The sequence below is a fragment of the Mustelus asterias genome, chromosome 5 (genome assembly GCF_964213995.1).
Source record: "Mustelus asterias chromosome 5, sMusAst1.hap1.1, whole genome shotgun sequence".
NCBI lineage: Eukaryota > Metazoa > Chordata > Chondrichthyes > Carcharhiniformes > Triakidae > Mustelus > Mustelus asterias.
Window position 1 is genome coordinate 14,955,889 of NC_135805.1, and position 17,849 is coordinate 14,973,737.

General features: G+C 43.9%; 1 protein-coding gene across 4 annotated transcripts in view; it reads left to right on the plus strand.

The window, feature by feature from the left end:
• Window positions 1-8,684, plus strand: part of LOC144493376 (mechanosensitive cation channel TMEM63B-like) — a 104,853-nt gene extending 96,169 nt beyond the window's left edge. For all 4 annotated transcript variants that reach the window (XM_078212201.1, XM_078212199.1, XM_078212200.1 and 1 more), the window contains exons 19-23: window positions 363-468; window positions 4,636-4,803; window positions 6,006-6,118; window positions 7,007-7,069; window positions 8,334-8,684. In XM_078212201.1, the coding sequence (XP_078068327.1) occupies window positions 363-468; window positions 4,636-4,803; window positions 6,006-6,118; window positions 7,007-7,069; window positions 8,334-8,525 (642 nt within the window). In that variant the 3' untranslated portion in view covers window positions 8,526-8,684. The remainder of the gene's footprint in view (window positions 1-362; window positions 469-4,635; window positions 4,804-6,005; window positions 6,119-7,006; window positions 7,070-8,333) is intronic.
• The last annotated feature ends 9,165 nt before the right edge of the window (window positions 8,685-17,849 follow it).

A 17,849-nucleotide genomic window follows, 5' to 3' on the forward strand; every position in this document is an offset into this window, starting at 1 on the left:
GCACCAGGGTTCAATTCCCAGCTTGGGTCACTGTCTGCGTTGAATTTGCACGTTCTCTCCGTGTCTGCGTGGGTTTCCTCCAAGTGCTCTGGTTTTCTCCCACAGTCCGAAAGATGTGCTGGTTAGGTGCATTGGCCGTGCTAAATTCTCCCTCAGTGTTACCCGAACAGGCGCTGGAGTGTGGCAACTATGAGATTTTCACTAACTTCATTGCAGTGTTAATGTAAGCCTACTTGTGACACTAATAAATAAACTTTAGTTAAGGCTAAATGTCCTGAAATTTTGCTGTATTATTGATGTATTCCAGTACTTCACAGAGTCACGTTTTAAAAATCATTGATGTGCATTTCATTACCTTTTAGCATCAAGCTTATGAGTTTGAGTTTGGAGTGAATTACGCTTGGATGCTGTGTGTCTTCACAGTGGTGGTAGCTTACAGCATCACCTGTCCCATCATTGTTCCCTTCGGTAAGGCTTGCTGACTCTTATATGCATTTTGGAAGAAATAATGTAGGGAGGAGTTATACAATAAATGGCAGAGCCATCAGGAGTATAGAAACACAGAGGGACCTAGGTGTGCAAGTCCACAAATCCTTGAAGGTGGCAACACAGGTGGAGAAGGTGGTGAAGAAGGCATATGGTATGCTTGCCTTTATAGGACGGGGTATAGAGTATAAAAGCTGGAGTCTGATGATGCAGCTGTATAGAACGCTGGTTAGGCCACATTTGGAGTACTGCATCCAGTTCTGGTCGCCGCACTACCAGAAGGACGTGGAGGCGTTGGAGAGAGTGCAGAGAAGGTTTACCAGGATGTTGCCTGGTATGGAGGGTCTTAGCTATGAGGAGAGATTCGGTAGACTGGGGTTGTTCTCCTTGGAAAGACGGAGAATGAGGGGAGATCCAATAGAGGTGTACAAGATTATGAAGGGTATAGATAGGGTGAACAGTGGGAAGCTTTTTCCCAGGTCGGAGGTGACGATCACGAGAGGTCACGGGCTCAAGGTGAGAGGGGCGAAGTATAACTCAGACATCAGAGGGACGTTTTTTACACAGAGGGTGGTGGGGGCCTGGAATGCGCTGCCAAGTAGGGTGGTGGAGGCAGGCACGCTGACATCGTTTAAGACTTACCTGGATAGTCACATGAGCAGCTGTGACTGGTCTAGTTGGACCAAGGAGCGGCACAGGCTTGGAGGGCCGAAGGGCCTGTTTCCTGTGCTGTACTGTTCTTTGTTCTTTATATGCAACAGATACATGCTATTACTACAGTTAGCTTTCTAAAGAAAGCAACAAACTTACCATTTCTGTGATGTCTTTTGCAATCTCCCCAAGGACGTTGCATGAAGTACTTTGTGAACATAGGAGCTTCAAGCCTGCTGCACTGTCCAGTCAGATCATGGCTGATCTGGTTGTGGTCTCAATTCTATTTTCCTGTCTTCCCCCATTACCCTGGACTCCCTTATCCATCAAAAACCTAACTACTTTGAATAAATTCAGTGACCCAGCTTCCACTTTTAGAATTCCACAGCCTAATGACCCTCAGAGGAAACATTTCTTTGTTCTCTGTCTTAAAAGGGAGACCTCATATTCTTGAATTGTGTTCGCCAGTTTTAGTTTCACCCTCTCAGCATCCACCCTGTCGAGTCCCCTCAGCATCCTCATATGCTTCAATAAGATTGCCTCTCATTCTTCTAAACTGCCACGGACATAGACCCAACTTGCTAACCTCTCGAGAGGAGAAGCCCCTCCACCACAAAGGAGTTGAGTAACCTTTCTCTGAAAGGCTTCTAATGTAATTTTATCTGTTTTCAAGTATGGAGACCAAAACTGCACACAGTACTCCAGATGAAGTCTCACAAAGGCCCTGTACAGCTGCAGTAAAACTTCCCGAATTTAATATTCCATTCCCCTTGCAATAGATGCTAACATTCCATTTGCTTTCCTAATCACTTGCTGTACCTGCAGACTAAACTTTAATGATTCATGTACCAGGGCATCCAAATTCCTTTGTACCACTAAGTTTTGCAATCCATCTCTATTTAAATAGTATACTACTTTTCTATTCTTCCTGCCACATTTTCTCACATTATACTCCATCTGCCAAATTTTTGCCCACTCATGAAACCGGCCTATATCTTTTTTCAGTTTCTCTACATCATCTTGAAGTGCAGTCAACGTCTCTCTACATGTACATAGTAAGAAATCTCACAACACCAGGTTAAAGTCCAACAGGACTCCCTTTATATACACATAGCAAGGTACCGCAGACATGGAAACATAGAAACTGGGAGCAGGAGTAGGCTATGCAGCCCTTCGAGCCTGTTCCATCATTCAATATGATCATGGCTGCTCCTCTATCTCAATGCTAAATTCCCACTTTCTCCCCATATCCTTGATACCATTAAAACCTAAAACATTATCTATCTCTTTCTTGAATAGTGACTTAGTCATCACAGCCTTCAGTGGTAGAGAATTCCTCAGGTTCACTACCCTTGGAGTGAAGAAATCTTTCCTCATCTCAATCCTAAATGGTCTACCTTGTATCCCAAGACTGTCCCTGGTTCTAGATTCCCAGAGATAAAATGATCAGATCGTTGTAGTGATCTTGGTGGAGTGATAAATATTCAGGATACCAGGAAGAACTCTCTTGCTCTTCTTCTACAAGACCTTTATAGCCACTTGAGGGGGCAGACAGGGTACCTCCAACACTGCAGCACTCCCTTGGTATTGCACAGCAGTGTCAGCATGTGGTCACGCCTGTGGAGGAGGTACTCAAGCCCATAAAAGGCTGCTGAAGAAGATTAGGGCACACGGAGTTGGGGGTAGTGTGTTAAAGTGGATTGGGGACTGGCTATCCGACAGGAAGCAAAGAGTCGGAATAAATGGGTGTTTTTCCGGTTGGAGGAAGGTAACTAGTGGCGTGCCGCAGGGATCGGTACTCGGGCCGCAACTGCTTACCATTTATATAGATGATCTGGAGGAGGGAACGGAGTGTAGGGTAACGAAGTTTGCAGACGACACAAAGATAAGTGGAAAAGTGAATCGCGTGGAGGACGGAGAAGATCTGCAGAGAGATTTGGACAGGCTGAGTGAGTGGGCAAGGATATGGCAAATGGAGTATAACGTTGATAAATGCGAGGTTATACACTTTGGAGGAAATAATAACAAATGGGATTACTATCTCAATGGAAACAAATTAAAACATGCTACCGTGCAAAGGGACCTGGGGGTCCTTGTGCATGAGACGCAAAAGCCCAGTCTGCAGGTACAACAGGTGATCAAGAAGGCAAATGGGATGTTGGCCTATATTGCGAGGGGGATAGAATATAAAAGCAGGGATGTCTTGATGCACCTGTACAGGGCATTGGTGAGGCCGCAGCTGGAATACTGTGTGCAGTATTGGTCCCCTTATATGAGGAAGGATATATTGGCATTGGAGGGAGTGCAGAGAAGGTTCACCAGGTTGATACCGGAGATGAGGGGTTTGGATTATGAGGAGAGGCTGAGGAGATTGGGTTTGTACTCGTTGGAGTTTAGAAGGATGAGGGGGGATCTTATGGAGACTTATAAGATAATGCGGGGGCTGGATAGGGTGGAGGCGGAGAGATTCTTTCCACTTAGTAAGGAAGTTAAAACTAGAGGACACAGCCTCAAAATAAAGGGGGGTCGGTTTAAGACAGAGTTGAGGAGGAACTTCTTCTCCCAGAGGGTGGTGAATCTCTGGAATTCTCTGCCCACTGAGGTGGTGGAGGCTACCTCGCTGAATATGTTTAAAGCGCGGATGGGTGGATTCCTGATCGGTAAGGGAATTAAGGGTTATGGGGATCAGGCGGGTAAGTGGTACTGATCCACGTCAGATCAGCCATGATCTTATTGAATGGCGGGGCAGGCTCGAGGGGCTAGATGGCCTACTCCTGCTCCTATTTCTTATGTTCTTATGTTCTAACTCAGAGGCAAGAATTCCACCAACTGAGCCTTTGTGGAAACATCCCTGAAAGAGGAGGAAATCAAGAAGAAAATTTGCCAGGTTTCCGATAGTCACCATCTCTTGTCCCTAATAGAAAGTGTAATCACGCAAAGGTCTGGCTGTCTGCCTAATAGCCACATGTGCAACCCATTTTGCTTAGTGGTCTAGTTAAACACATTACTGCTCAGTGTGATGCTAATCTCTACTAAATAGGACGATCCCAATATCAAACCCTGCCCTCAGCCGGGCTGCAGTTGCAGGGTTCTGCTTGCCCTCAGTGACTTGCAGTGATCCCTTCTGCGAAGAACTGGGAGGTAAAATTGCTGAAGTTCAGACCCTGAGCTGGCAGAAGGGTGGGGGCAGAGCAACCGCCAAGTTCCTGAGTGAATTCAAACTTATGACTGGCAAGGTCCAAAGATGTGCGGGTTAGGTGGATCGGCCGTGCTAAATTGCTCCTCAGTGTCAGGGGGGCTAGCTAGGGTAAATGCATGGGGTTATGGGGATAGGGCCTGGGTGGGATTGTGCTTAGTGCAGACTCGATGGGCTCAATGGCCTCCTTCTGCACTGCAGGATTCTATGATTAGGTGAGAGTTGGTGACTGAAGGTTGTACCATTTTGTGTCTAGTATGACCATCATTTGCCTTTGTAATGGTTTTTCCTTTGAACCCTAGGCTTGATCTACATGCTGCTGAAGCATTTGGTGGATAGGTACAACCTGTACTATGCCTTCCTGCCGGCAAAACTGAACAAGAGGATACATATTGCCGCTGTCAACCAAGCTCTGGCTGCGCCCATTATCTGCCTGTTCTGGCTGCTGTTCTTCTCCGTACTGCGAGGGGGTAAGTGTGTTTCTTTCTTTACTTATCATCTGGTGGCGCAGTGCACTATATCATCGCATGACCTTCCTGAAAATGATGAACTATGCTCCTCCTCAACGTATCCTCCGATCCCAGTCCAGCAGGGAATGATGGTACAGTAGCATGTGTAATACACAACTGACTTTAAAAGAAAATATTGTTCACTGGTCTCACTAATCCTAAAATACTGTAGTCCTAAGAAGCCATGATAGCCATCTGTTTCAGGGTTTAAAAAAATATTTTGTGGGATGACCACAAAGTCACTGGCTTGGCCTGCATTTGTTGCTCATCACTGATTATCCTTAAAAGAAGACTTCTTTAACCACTGCAGTCCATCAGGTGTAGGTACTTGCACAATGCTGTTAGAAAATGAATTCCAGGATTTCGGACAGTCAAAGAACAGGGATATATTTCCAAACTGGGGTGGTGTGTTACTTGGAGAGGAACTTGTAGGTGGTGTTCCCATGCATCTGTTGTCCTGGGTGGTAAAGGCCAATGGTTTGGAAGGTTCTGTCAGAGCGTTGCTGTATTGCAGCAGTACATCTGTGCGTCATGGAGGGAGTGGATCTTTTAAAGGTGCTGGATGGGGTGCCAATCAAGCGGCTGCTTTATCCTTGATGGTGTCCATCTTCTTGCGGGCTGTTGAAGCTGCACTCATCCAGAAAGGTATTCCACCACCGTATGATTTGTGTCTCTTGAGATAGTGGGGCAGGCTTTGGCAGAATTCAGGAGGTAAGTTACTCGCTGCAGAATTCTCAGCCTCTGACCTGCTTTTGTAGCCACAGTACCTGTATAGCTAGTTCAATTAGGTTTCTGGTCAATGCTAACACCCAGGACGTTGATTGTAATGCCACTGAATGTCAAGGGGAGAGAGTTACTTACTCTCTTGCGGGAAATGGTCATTGTCTGGCACTTAACAACCCAAGTCTGAATGTTGCCCCAGTCTTGCTGCATATGGATACTGCTTCAGTTTCTGAGGAGTCACGAACGGTAGTGAACGCAGTATTCATCAACTAACATCTCCACTTCTGATTGGATGAAGGGCAGGTCAATGGTGAAGCTATTGGAGTTGGTTGGTTGAGCTTAAACAGAACTGTAGATGTTGACCTTCTCCTCGCTCCTTTCTTGTTGGTTAGGTACATAGACCCACCCAGTTACTGTACATCTCTCTCCTTCCCATATAGGCTTGTCTGCACCAACGTCTATCTTCACCTTGACTGTGGTGGTGATCACCATCTTTCTCTGCATGATTTCCAGTTGCTTTGGCTACTTCAAGTACGTCACTGTCATCTTGATGGTAAGTCAAGGAATGTCACCCCCCCCCCCCCCCACCCCCACACTGTGGTTACCAATCTTTACCATGACCCTATTATCCCAGCATTGTCAGGAGACCAGGGAATGAGTTTGAAGGGCCATGGCAGCATTCCCACGATGCTGGACTGCGCATCAGGTTCCAGCTTTTCAGGATCTGGGTTCTGGTGAAAGCTGCTTCCACGAGTAAGTCAGGCGAGGTTCAAGGGGTGGCCCCTGATTTAGTAGAATTCCCCATCTGGCTGCCTGGATCACATAAAACGGTAAATTTCCAAGCCTGCTCCGTGTGACTGTTCTTGCTGGAAAGAACAGAAAGGTGGATGTTGAATACCACAATAAACCCAAGGCATTTGGCCTAAAGGGAAAAGAGAATCGGTTGCAAGGCTGATGTTCCTGGAGTATTGAGTGCGAACAACAATACACATCCCACCACCACCCCATGACACCATGTGGGGTGGTAGCGAGGGGGTGAGTTGTTGGGGAGTGGATGGGGAAGAGGAGCATGGGATGTACATTGTTGCCTGTTGTCAGAATGGAGATGTACTGTCATCTCCTATTAGGTATCCCACAGGTCCTTCATGGAACATTTATGCACCCACAGGAGTGCACAGCACTTTGCATTGGTAAAATGAAGCACATGGAGGTAGCAAAGAAGGACTGATCAGCAATAGCAGATGTATTCAGGGAGGCACTTGGTGCCTTTTTCACATTAGTATTCCAGGATCCTTGTGGTGTTGACATAGTAGAGGCCAAGTTTATGGGTCTTGAGTACAGTCATACTGATTTACCAAGATTATAGCTATAAGTACAATATGGCACTGGTTTAACTGGCAGTGGACAATGACTAATTAATGCCCACTATTTGCACCCTCAGGGTATGAAAGAGCCAACCAAAAAAACTGAAGCAGATACGACAACCTCTGTCTGGCAATCAAATGTAAGTAACACAGTGGCTGGTTTTAACATGGACAAGTGTGGATATGTAGAAGCAAGTGAATTCTTTTACAATAATTAGGGACAAGATTTGAGAGGGAGGGATAAAATACCACTTCATCAGTCTAATTTGAGCACATCATTAAATAGACACGGTCCACAAATCTACCTTTTTGGTGAATATAATGTGGTCCTAATACAAGATTACCAAGTTTAATTTAGCTGATCTTAAAGGAGGGAAAACAAGTCTTGGATATTGCAGAATCTAGACAAATGTTCCACGAGAACACTGCAGATACTGGAACTGAGGAGAGAGCAAAAGACGTGGCCTGTGGAGAGAATGGACAAGTCAGTGTAAGCCATTTGTTAGAAGTGATGGTCACAGCTGGAAAGTTAACTTGATTGTTCCCTCCACTGGTGGTATCTATTGTGCTGAGTGGTTTAGCATGTTGTTTTGTCCCACACTTACTGTTCAAGTGAGCCTTGCTGAAAGGTGGAGATTGACTTTCAATTGCCTGGGATTTTCCCGGTTATATTAGCCTGCCAGCAAATTCACACGACCCTAAGTTTGATCCTTGCTGTGTGTCGAGTTTGATAATCTCCACCAATGTGACAGGGGTACAACAGTTAGGTTGCTCATCCCCAACCTCTTGCTCTCTGCTGGAAAATGCACATGTATGGGAGAGGATAGCATCAGCCCCAACCCTTGCTCCTGCAGTACAAATAGCCCAGCAAGACTCGCAAATGATGAAAGGGCTAGGTGCATAAGCAACCAAAAGTTGCAAGTAAAGTTGCCAATGAAGACATGGGTATTTTAGCAGAGGAATAAACTGTCCAAGAGAAAAAATTATAGACATTGTTCTCATAAAAATAGTGGTAATTTTAATCCCTTCCCCTCTTGGTCAAAGGGCAATGCATCTTGTACATCACTGAGTATCACAGCTCAAAGATACCAAACTCAGTGCTGATCTGTTGGGACAGTACCAGTAGAGGGGCCCTCACTGACCTCCCAGAGCTCAGGAAAGGATGAAATTGGTCAGTATTTTCTGCTCCTGCGAGAAAGCCTGTCACTGGAAGTGACTGGCGAGGACAGGATTGTATTGGTTTGCACTAATCTGCATGAACTGATGGAACATAGAACAGTACAGCACAGAACAGGCCCTTCGGCCCACGATGTTGTGCCGAGCTCACCACCACTTGCAGTCTGGGCTACAAAACAGAGAATGGCAATGCGCGTTACTTTTAACAAGCTGATCTTTGACCTACAGGCCTACATCCCAAGAGTTCTTCGTGAACCTAAGACTGAAAACAGCCAATTTGATTTCCGCAACCAGCCATCATATGGTGCTGTGGGGGATAGCAATGCTCTGATAGAGGAAGACGACAGTGCTCCTCTTGCGGACAATATGGAAGATGACAAACAAATCTATTTGGTGGACACTGGAATGAGTGACATCTAGAAAGCTGCCTGAGATGTAGAACTGCACTGCAAGGACTGGCCAGTTTGCTGCTGTTACCGTTCTGTTTTGGCACAAGAGGATTGGATAATGACAAATGGCCCATTTACTTGTACTTGAATCCTCAGTTGCTATTATAAACAGAAATCTTTGTTCTGAAAATTTCATTTAAATACTTTTTTTTGAAGGGGTTTTGGGGTACATTAGTCCTTTTATTGCTATCTTACGGCACACATTTAACAAGTTTGTTAATGATAGAATTAATCCATTTGGAACTTAATGTTCTATATTTTCCCTCCTGGTTTTGTGTTGTGGAGCAGATATGGGTTAAGGATGCTATATAACCCCCCCACTACAATGTGTACACAAGTAGTTTGTCCCTAGTGAGAGTTGCCTCCAACACCATCTCTCCTTCACTTCCCTCAACCCAGATAGAACCACCCAAGAGAAGTCGAATCATGTTACAATAAAAGGACAAAGTGAGGGAAAAAATATAAATGGGGTATTATAGAAATAGCAGTTGAGAGAGCGTCAGGGGTTCATTGGTAACTTCTATGGATGCATATGAAGTATTAATTGGGTAATTCCGTAGTCCTCCAAAGTCAGTCATGTATTTAAAACTAACTGGCTCGGTTGATAAGAGAGGCCCTTCCTTTATGGTCCAATGCCCTCCGCAGCGACTAGTTTTGAGCTATTTTCAACTATCCCGTAATTCTTGACACCAATCATGTAATATGTGCATACACCACAATTAAAGAATCTTCAAAATATTCACTGGCTATTGCTACAGGAAGCTGTAAGGGACATTCCGGCGCCTGTTCGGGTTCACTGAGGGAGAATTTAGCATGGTCGATGCACCTAACCAGCGCCTCTTTTGGACTGTGGGAGGAAACCGGAGCACCCGGGAAAACCCATGCAGACATGGGGAGAACGTGCAGACTCCGCACAAACAGTGACCCAAGCCAGGAATCAAACCCGGGTCCCTGGCGCTGTGAGGCAATAATGCTAACCACTGTGCCACCGTGCTGTGCTTTTGATGGGGAGCAGGAAAGAAGAAAAAGAATGTTAAGTTCTAGATATTGAACACGTTCTCAACATCAAGCTCTCTCAAGTGTAGGATGAGTTCATTGTCAACTTTGGTTGGCTATTCTTGGAGCTCCTATCTCCAACTGCCATGGCCCCGTGCACCTGCCATTAGTCAGCTAACACAATGACCCTTGAGACATACCAAAGGGAGGATATGAAAATAATATTGGCAAGAAGCCAGGGTGCGCTAAATTTTTTCATCCAAGCTCTCAGGTTTCGAAACCCATTGTAGCACTTGAGATTGGAGAGGCGAGGCCAGGACTGAAAGACATTCAGGTATTGTCAATGATGGGACAGGATAGGGTCACTTCAATGCTGTTGGTACAAGACCTTTTTCATTTACCCTGATGTTTGCACCCTGGTTCAACTGCAGTTCACAAGAACCAGCTCCTCAGCAACAATTTGAGGAATTAGAGAGATTTTTAATTGGTAATGGGTTGAAGGGTTATGGGGAGAAGGCAGGAAAATGGGGATGAGCGTATCAGCCATGATCAAATAGTGGAGCAGACCTGATGGGCCGAATGGCCTAATTCTGCTCCTGTATTAAGTTTTTTTTCCAGAGAGGATGGTGGGTGCCTGGAACTCGCTGCTGAGGTGGTAGTGGAAGTAGTACAATAGTGACTTTTAAAGGGCATCTTGACAAATACATGAATAGGTTGGGAATGGAGGGTTATGGTCCTCGGAAGACTAGGTTTTAGTTCAGACGGGCAGCACGGCTGGTGCAGGCTTAGAGGGCTAAAGGGCTTGTTCCTGTGCTGCAATTTTCTTTGTTCTCTTTGTTCTATATCTTAAAGTTTATTAATGTCACAAGTAGGCTTACATTAACACTGCAATAAAGTTACTGTGAAAATCCCCTACTCGTCACACTCTGGCACCTGTTCGGGTACACTGAGGGAGAATTTAGCATGGACAATGCACCTAACCAGCACATCTGTTGGAATGTGGGAGGAAACCGGAGCACCTGGAAGAAACCCAGACAGACATGGGGAGAACATGCAGACTCCGCACAGACAGTGACCCAAGCCGGGAATCAAACCCGGGTCCCTGGCGCTGTGAGGTAGCAGTGCTAACCACTGTGTCACCGTGCCGCCCCTTATGAACTCATGAATTTAAACACCTTTGTGATGATTTTAACCCCACATTCCTGCAGCCATGGAGGCAGGCGCTTAAAATCAGGTGAGAAGCCCAATATACCAACATCCCACTCCATCTGGGTACAGAATCAAACAGGATGCTGCCATTCAGCCCATCATGCTGGAATTGGCACCTTTAAAAAGCTGCCCAAATTTAGTCACTCAACCTTACTTTTCACCTCCCCCGCCCGCCCAGCTCCACCCAGTGATAATCCTGCAAGCTAGTCCTTTTCAAATTCACATCCACACTCCTTTTGAAAGTTACTTTGGAATCTAATTCCACCGGCAGGTCGTGTACTACTGCTGTTAATCTGTGTGAAGAAACTGATCATTTTCTCCTGATTCGATGTATATTACTGTCAGGCTCTGATTGCTATTTGAATGGGTGGTTTTCCAGACTGGTGAGGAAAACTGCTAACATTGCCTCCTCTTCCAGAGATCCAAAAAGGCCACGCTAATAATGCATTTTAAACTTCATTTGTGGCACCAAGGGGAGCACTCCTTCTCAGGTCCCATAGGAAGGTTTAAATGCCCAGGATTCCACTTCCTTTCCCATCCCTCATCCTGACTGTGAGACCATCACCAAATACCACTCTGACCTCAGTGCCAGGCACCATGACTTTGGTTCTGGCTGGCAGCCTCCTGTCACTTGATACTCCATCACCCATTGGTTTACAACTGGCAATTGAGCAGGGTTTGTGTGGGTGAAGTCTGGAAGCTAAGGCCGGCAGGGACCTCATGGTGCAGAGAATAGGGTGATTGGCACACACCTCAGGCCCACAGCTGCCGAATTCTCACTTTAGGTTAAAAATCAGACCTCGTGTCGAGTGGAGTTGGCAGTGGTTTATTGGAGGCTTAGAAGAACGGATTGATACGTGGGTGAGTATTGATAACTGGAGAGAAATTATATTTCAGCCTTGCTTTGTGTAACACACTCATCAAAGTGGAACTAATGGCCGTTGGGCAGACCCACTTGTAGAAAGCAAATGTTTAGCCCTTGTTTTTTTTCCCCCCACAACATTTGCTATTTACTGATCTTTAAATTTATCTTTAAACTATTTATCTTTAAACACTTTGCAAGTTCAACAAGATGGCAAAACAGTACTGGATCAGTACTGTTTTGCCATCTTGTTGATGGCAAATCAGAAATCAGACACACACAATCATTCGATCGTGACATAGACATCTTTTAAGATTTCCCTTATTGGATTTCCTTGAAATTTGATCAAAAAGGTTGGACATATTTTTCCTCTAATGGTAAAAAGTTCACGCAGCTCATGTCCAGCACACATCCCATTCCACACCAAATTATTAGGTGCAAAACAACCTTTGTATAAAATATATAGTGAAAGTTAGTCACCAACCTCCAGCCTGAAATTTTAAATGCCCTTTGATGGACCTCAGGTACTCTAAGCAACTATAAACTGCCTGGATCTGTTTGTTAGTAACTGGCTTAGAAGGACAGAGCAGATAATGTAGTTTATCACCACACTTGTGGTCCAGAACAAAGCCTTCTCATGAGCAACTCCAGAGATCTGCTAGTTTTGGAATCCTGTTGAAAAGAAAGGGGGTTTTCACAGTAAATTCATTACAGTGTTAATGTAAGCCTACTTGTGACTAATAAATATACATTAACTTTTAAAATGAGAAAAGCAACAGTGATAGCAGAACTACACTAAACAACTAGTTTGCACATATCAGCAGATACAACCAAATATCACAGGTCTAGCATTTATTATATAAACATACTACCTACATCCAATATGGCTGTTGTTTATTAGTAACAGCATTGCAATACATATACACATGGTTTGGAGTGCCATTTACCATTGGAATTCTGAGTGTTATCTGGTTGGCAATGGAACTTGGACAAAGAGCTCTGTTTTACCGCACTTACTGGCACAGATTTTAGTGTAGACTGCAACTTGCAAATAAGGCAAAATTTGCCTCAGTTGCCATGGTACCACCAAAAATCAAGCTTTGGTCTGGACTGGTCTGGGAGTTTTTTTGCCCAGTGCTAAACAAAAGAAATGTCAATTTGGAGAACTCCCTGCCCAGTTTAGGGTTTGTGAGCCGGTTGGTTAAAAAAGGTGGCGGGTTTAGATCTCTGGCTGTTCTGGTGTGGCAAGGTTAATCCATCCTTTCAGGGTGAGGAAGGAATGCTTCCTTCAGATCACCTTGTTGTGACCCAAGCAAATAATTTTCTAGCATTACTTCCACTTCTCATACTTTAGGACACCTCTGAGCAAGACTCACTTTACAAATGCACAGTTTTGTACTGTGGTCTCTCTCTCTCTCTTTTCACTTGTAGCTGTGTGCAGATGAACATAGCTGTAAAAACAGAGTACTGGGAGTGAAGGAAAGACTCAGAAATCACATACCAATGGGTGACAATTTCTCTCATTCAGAACCAAAAGAAATTGCACACTATAATGCCAGGACTATTTGCTCCACCCTTACCTGTGGACATCAGTTTAGGGTTCTTTCCGACATGCAAAGACTTCTCAAGCAATTTAGGTAGGACTTGCACATAGGAGATACTGCATTACAAGTAGGTCAAGTAGGCACAAGTCTTACTGTGCAATAGATTTGGAGGGGAAGCATGTCTATACTCAACAATGCATGCACGGGGAAGCAAGGTATGTCCAAGTCTATATTTCAAGTACACAACTGCCAGGAATCCAGTGCACTCTGGATTTTAGGTGATCCTCCTGCACTTGGAAGAAATTCCTGAGTTTTGTCATCGCAGCTTGTGGCAAATTCCATGCAGGTTTGGGGCAGGTCTTCCGGCCACTCCTGCCCCCATTTCTGACGCTGCGACAACGGATGAATGAACACCGCTCGACAATCACCAGGCAAGACTGTTCTCTTCCTGTTGGGGAGCACTTCAGCGGTCACGGGCATTCGGCCTCTGATATTCGGGTAAGCGTTCTCCAAGGCGGCCTTCGCGACACACGACAGCGCAGAGTCGCTGAGCAGAAACTGATAGCCAAGTTCTGCACACACCAGGACGGCCTCAACCGGGATATTGGGTTTATGTCACACTATTTGTAACTCCCACAGTTGCGTGGACCTGCAGAGTTTCACTGGCTGTCTTGTCTGGAGACAATACACATCTTTTTAGCCTGTCTTGATGCTCTCTCCACTCCCATTGTTTTGTTTCTTAAAGACTGGATTAGTTGTAAGTATTCGCATTCCAACCATTATTCATGTAAATTGAGTCTGTGTCTTTATAAGTTCTGTTTGTGAACAGAATTCCCACTCACCTGAAGAAGGGGCTCAGAGCCTCGAAAGCTTGTGTGGCTTTTGCTACCAAATAAACCTGTTGGACTTTAACCTGGTGTTGTTAAACTTCTTACTGTGTTTACCCCAGTCCAACGCCGGCATCTCCACCCCATTTCTGATGGTCAGGGATCTAGAAAATAGTCCATCTTGGGAATTAAAGAAACATACTTCAAGAATAAACCAGTTTCTCCTGTAAGCAGCTTGCTGACACAATAGTGCGTGTAAGCTCCCCCTCCCCCACTTCCAAAGCACTGCTAACAAAGCCCAGATACTGTGGAAGACACAAGCAACAACCTATCAATTTGGGAAAATTCACAAAATAGTGATGAACTTTGGCAGATTTGGAAGCTGACATTGCTGCAATAGAGAAAGGAGAAAACGCCACTCAATACAGCTAATTTCTCGGGGTGTCCTTAAAGCATAAGGCGGTTCAATTTAGTACGATAATCGTCTTAGGTACGCCAAACCACATCGCCTGTCTATTGCACTAAAAGATGCAAGTATGAGTGCTACAACTGCAATAATAATTTATTAGGTCCCACTGTACTAGACTCAACCCACACATTCATACACATAGCTGACTATATATATTTTATTATATATATAAAATATATATATATATCACACATAGACACACAATAAATAACACTTAGGGGAAGAAGGGAAAATATTGAATTTATGCTTTGTCTTCCATATAAGTAGTGGTGCTATGCTACAGAATATAGTGTTAGACTTCTGCATTTCTTGTTTTTAAACACTTGTAAACAATCTGCATGCTGTTACATGGTCAGTAAAATATTTTCTAAACTATATTTCAGTGATTCTGACAGGAGACGCTGATTTTTAAAAAAACTGATAAAATATATGACATGACCCTGGGCCTGATAGGGGAGGAAGAAGTTACAAACCATCTTGGACAGGAATTTAGATGTGCAAAATTTCACAGCATGTTTCTAAAACGGCCAGTTAATCTCAGTAGCTTTCCCTTTCTGACAAAACACTTTCCCTACAAAATGATATTCCAGTTGGATGATCAGCCATGCTTGTGATGAATGGCAGTGCAGGCTTGAAGGGCCAAATGGCCTCTTCCTGCTCCTATCTTCTACGTTTCTATCCTTTCAACTTTGATTGAATGCACTCTCTCAAGCTGCTGACATGCATCAGAGCCCTCAAACAGCATTGCCATTGCAATTCCATCTAGGCTCAGAATGAGTTAGCTGGTCCCAGATATACCAGTGCTGTGTCCCAAAAAAAAATACACTGGTTAACAGCACCGGTAGTGGAATTGTCGTCACGGTTTAAAGTTTATTTATTTATTAGTCACAAGTAGGCTTACATTCACACTGCAATGAAGTTACTGTGAAAATCCCTTAGTCGCCACACTCTGGCACCTGTTCAGGATTACTGAGGGAGAATTTAGCATGGTCAATTCACCTAACCAGCACATCTTTGGATTGTGGGAGGAAACCGGAGCACCTGGAGGAAACCCACGCAGACATGAGGAGAATGTGCAAACTCCACACAGACAGTGACCCAAGCCAGGAGTCGAACCCGGGTCCCTGGAGCTGTGAGGGCAGCAGTGCTAATTACCACTGTCACCCCGGGGTGTCATTAAGAACCTCAATTGATTCTTCCTCTTCCCTCCTGGGGATGGGTGTGGGAGGCTTTTAACATTAAACAGGCTGATCTGGAGAAAAGGTGAGGAATTCATAATAATTGGCTCAAGCAAAACACAAAGGCAGTCCCACAAATATTTTGCCTGCACTCCGTCTCATTCAGAAAAATTATCTACATAGAGCAGATTTGAAAGGAAGAAGTTAAAAGGGTGAAAGACAAAAAGACTAGAAGGTGGCAATCTGGGGATCTTTAGGAACTGCAGCCATCAATAGTTCAGGTTTAATACCATTATCCTTTAAGCAAACGAGCGTGAGTATAAGTGACCCAACTCCTACATACAAGAAATCAAGTCCATTTGGATTCATGCTGTTGTAATGAGATTCTGAGAATCACCTTTTTTCACCCATCTATGCTTCCTCCCAAAACATGCACACTCTTAACTGGTCAAACTAGATTTTCCTATCCGACTGAGAGGGGAAAGAGGATGCTTGAACAAACAAGAACCTCACAGGTAATATAGAAATAAAGCGCAGTTCAAATTTGTTAATATATACATTAATAAATTAAAAAGTTAAATAAGTTTCTTTATCTACCTCTTGGAGTCCCAAGCTACATTAATCTCTGGCAACTAATACATTAATAGCAACTTCAATGCACACGGTTATGGTTTTAAAGAGGGGTCTGATGCATCTGGGTTGCACTCATCAATTCTCTGCTGTCACAAACATCTATTCATCACCCCCACCCCCTCCCCATTCTTCTCCTTCAATTTGAGTACGGAGTTGGGAGGCAAAGGAGTTAGTGCTGAGAGATGAGGCCAATTGTTGCTAACACAATGTTCAGTCAAAAGCAACAGCTCACCGATAGTCCACCTTCTATTTGGGCCAGCCTCCCATTCAGCAGGGTGATATGATATCTCCTTTTAGAAAGTAAGAGGCCCATTTTTTAATCTATATGTACTTGGGTAAACTTTGTGCTTTTCATTTAAGGGACATGGAATATTATTTTTTGGCTGAGGTCGCTTGTCATTTAAAATCCAATTTTTGAAAAACCTGTGTGTCAATGATAATGAACCATTTAATCCAAAGGGCAAAAGAAAAGGAGGTGTACCTGACTTGGCAGTGCAGACATATAGTAGACTTCTTAACAAATGTCTTACTTGATGAGTAGAGGAATGCTATTAAGGCAATGTATTTTCAGCTTGGAAACCATAAAGCCTATTACATGAAGATATTGTTTATAGGTTCTGTTGCACCTTCTAACAACACTGTTTATACCACAGCCAGCATTATAAAGAAACATTACTGTGCTGCCCAAGTAGGAACACAGTGCTGTATTACCGAACATAATACATTATTGTCTAATGAGCATTTGCTGGATCACAACACTTTTCTGATAGCTTATTTAATATGATAATAAATGCTCCAAAAATCTCTTGGGCGTTTTGAAGGTTGTAATATGGTCATTCCTTTCTGAGATTAGAATGGGACACATCAGAAACCAAATGGGAATTCAGAACAGATTATGATAAAGGAGTCATTCTTTTTGTGAACAGGAAACATCACTTTAATTCACAATGGATCAGTGCCAACCAGGAAATCATCCACTTCTTTCTTGACCATGAAAGGCAGACACTTTCTATAAAATAAAGTGCAATACTAAGTTTGTTTTTTTATATTACAAGGAAACAATCCATCTACAATACTATGCAAGAGTTTGGAAATGGTAACTAGCAAACAGCAATAAATTCACAGTGTGTATCAATTGCGTTTATGCATTATTGTATTGACGAAAGGTGCCAGTACTGGAGAAATGAACTTTTCTTTTGCACCCAAATACAGCATCAAGCACTTCCAACTTAGGCATAGCATAGATTAGGTAAAGGTATCTCTACCTCATTCCAACAATTCTTAAATCTATATCTGAGGGGAATCCCTTATTGTATTAGCATCAGCCTAGGGATTATCTACACGATTCCTTGCTTGCTCATTCTACCAGGTTAGCCCAGTTATTGCAGGCAAAACAGACTGCACATCTAACCCTTTTGGATAGGAAAATTCAGAAGTGGTTTAGATTTAGATTCCATTCACTTGAGTTCAGTTGCTCAAGGAATGCTGTGTCTGTGACGCACCTGCGTTGAAGTACTTTTAAATTCTTACACAAGTACCTAGAACATTAATAGACTGCTTCAATGGTATGAACTATT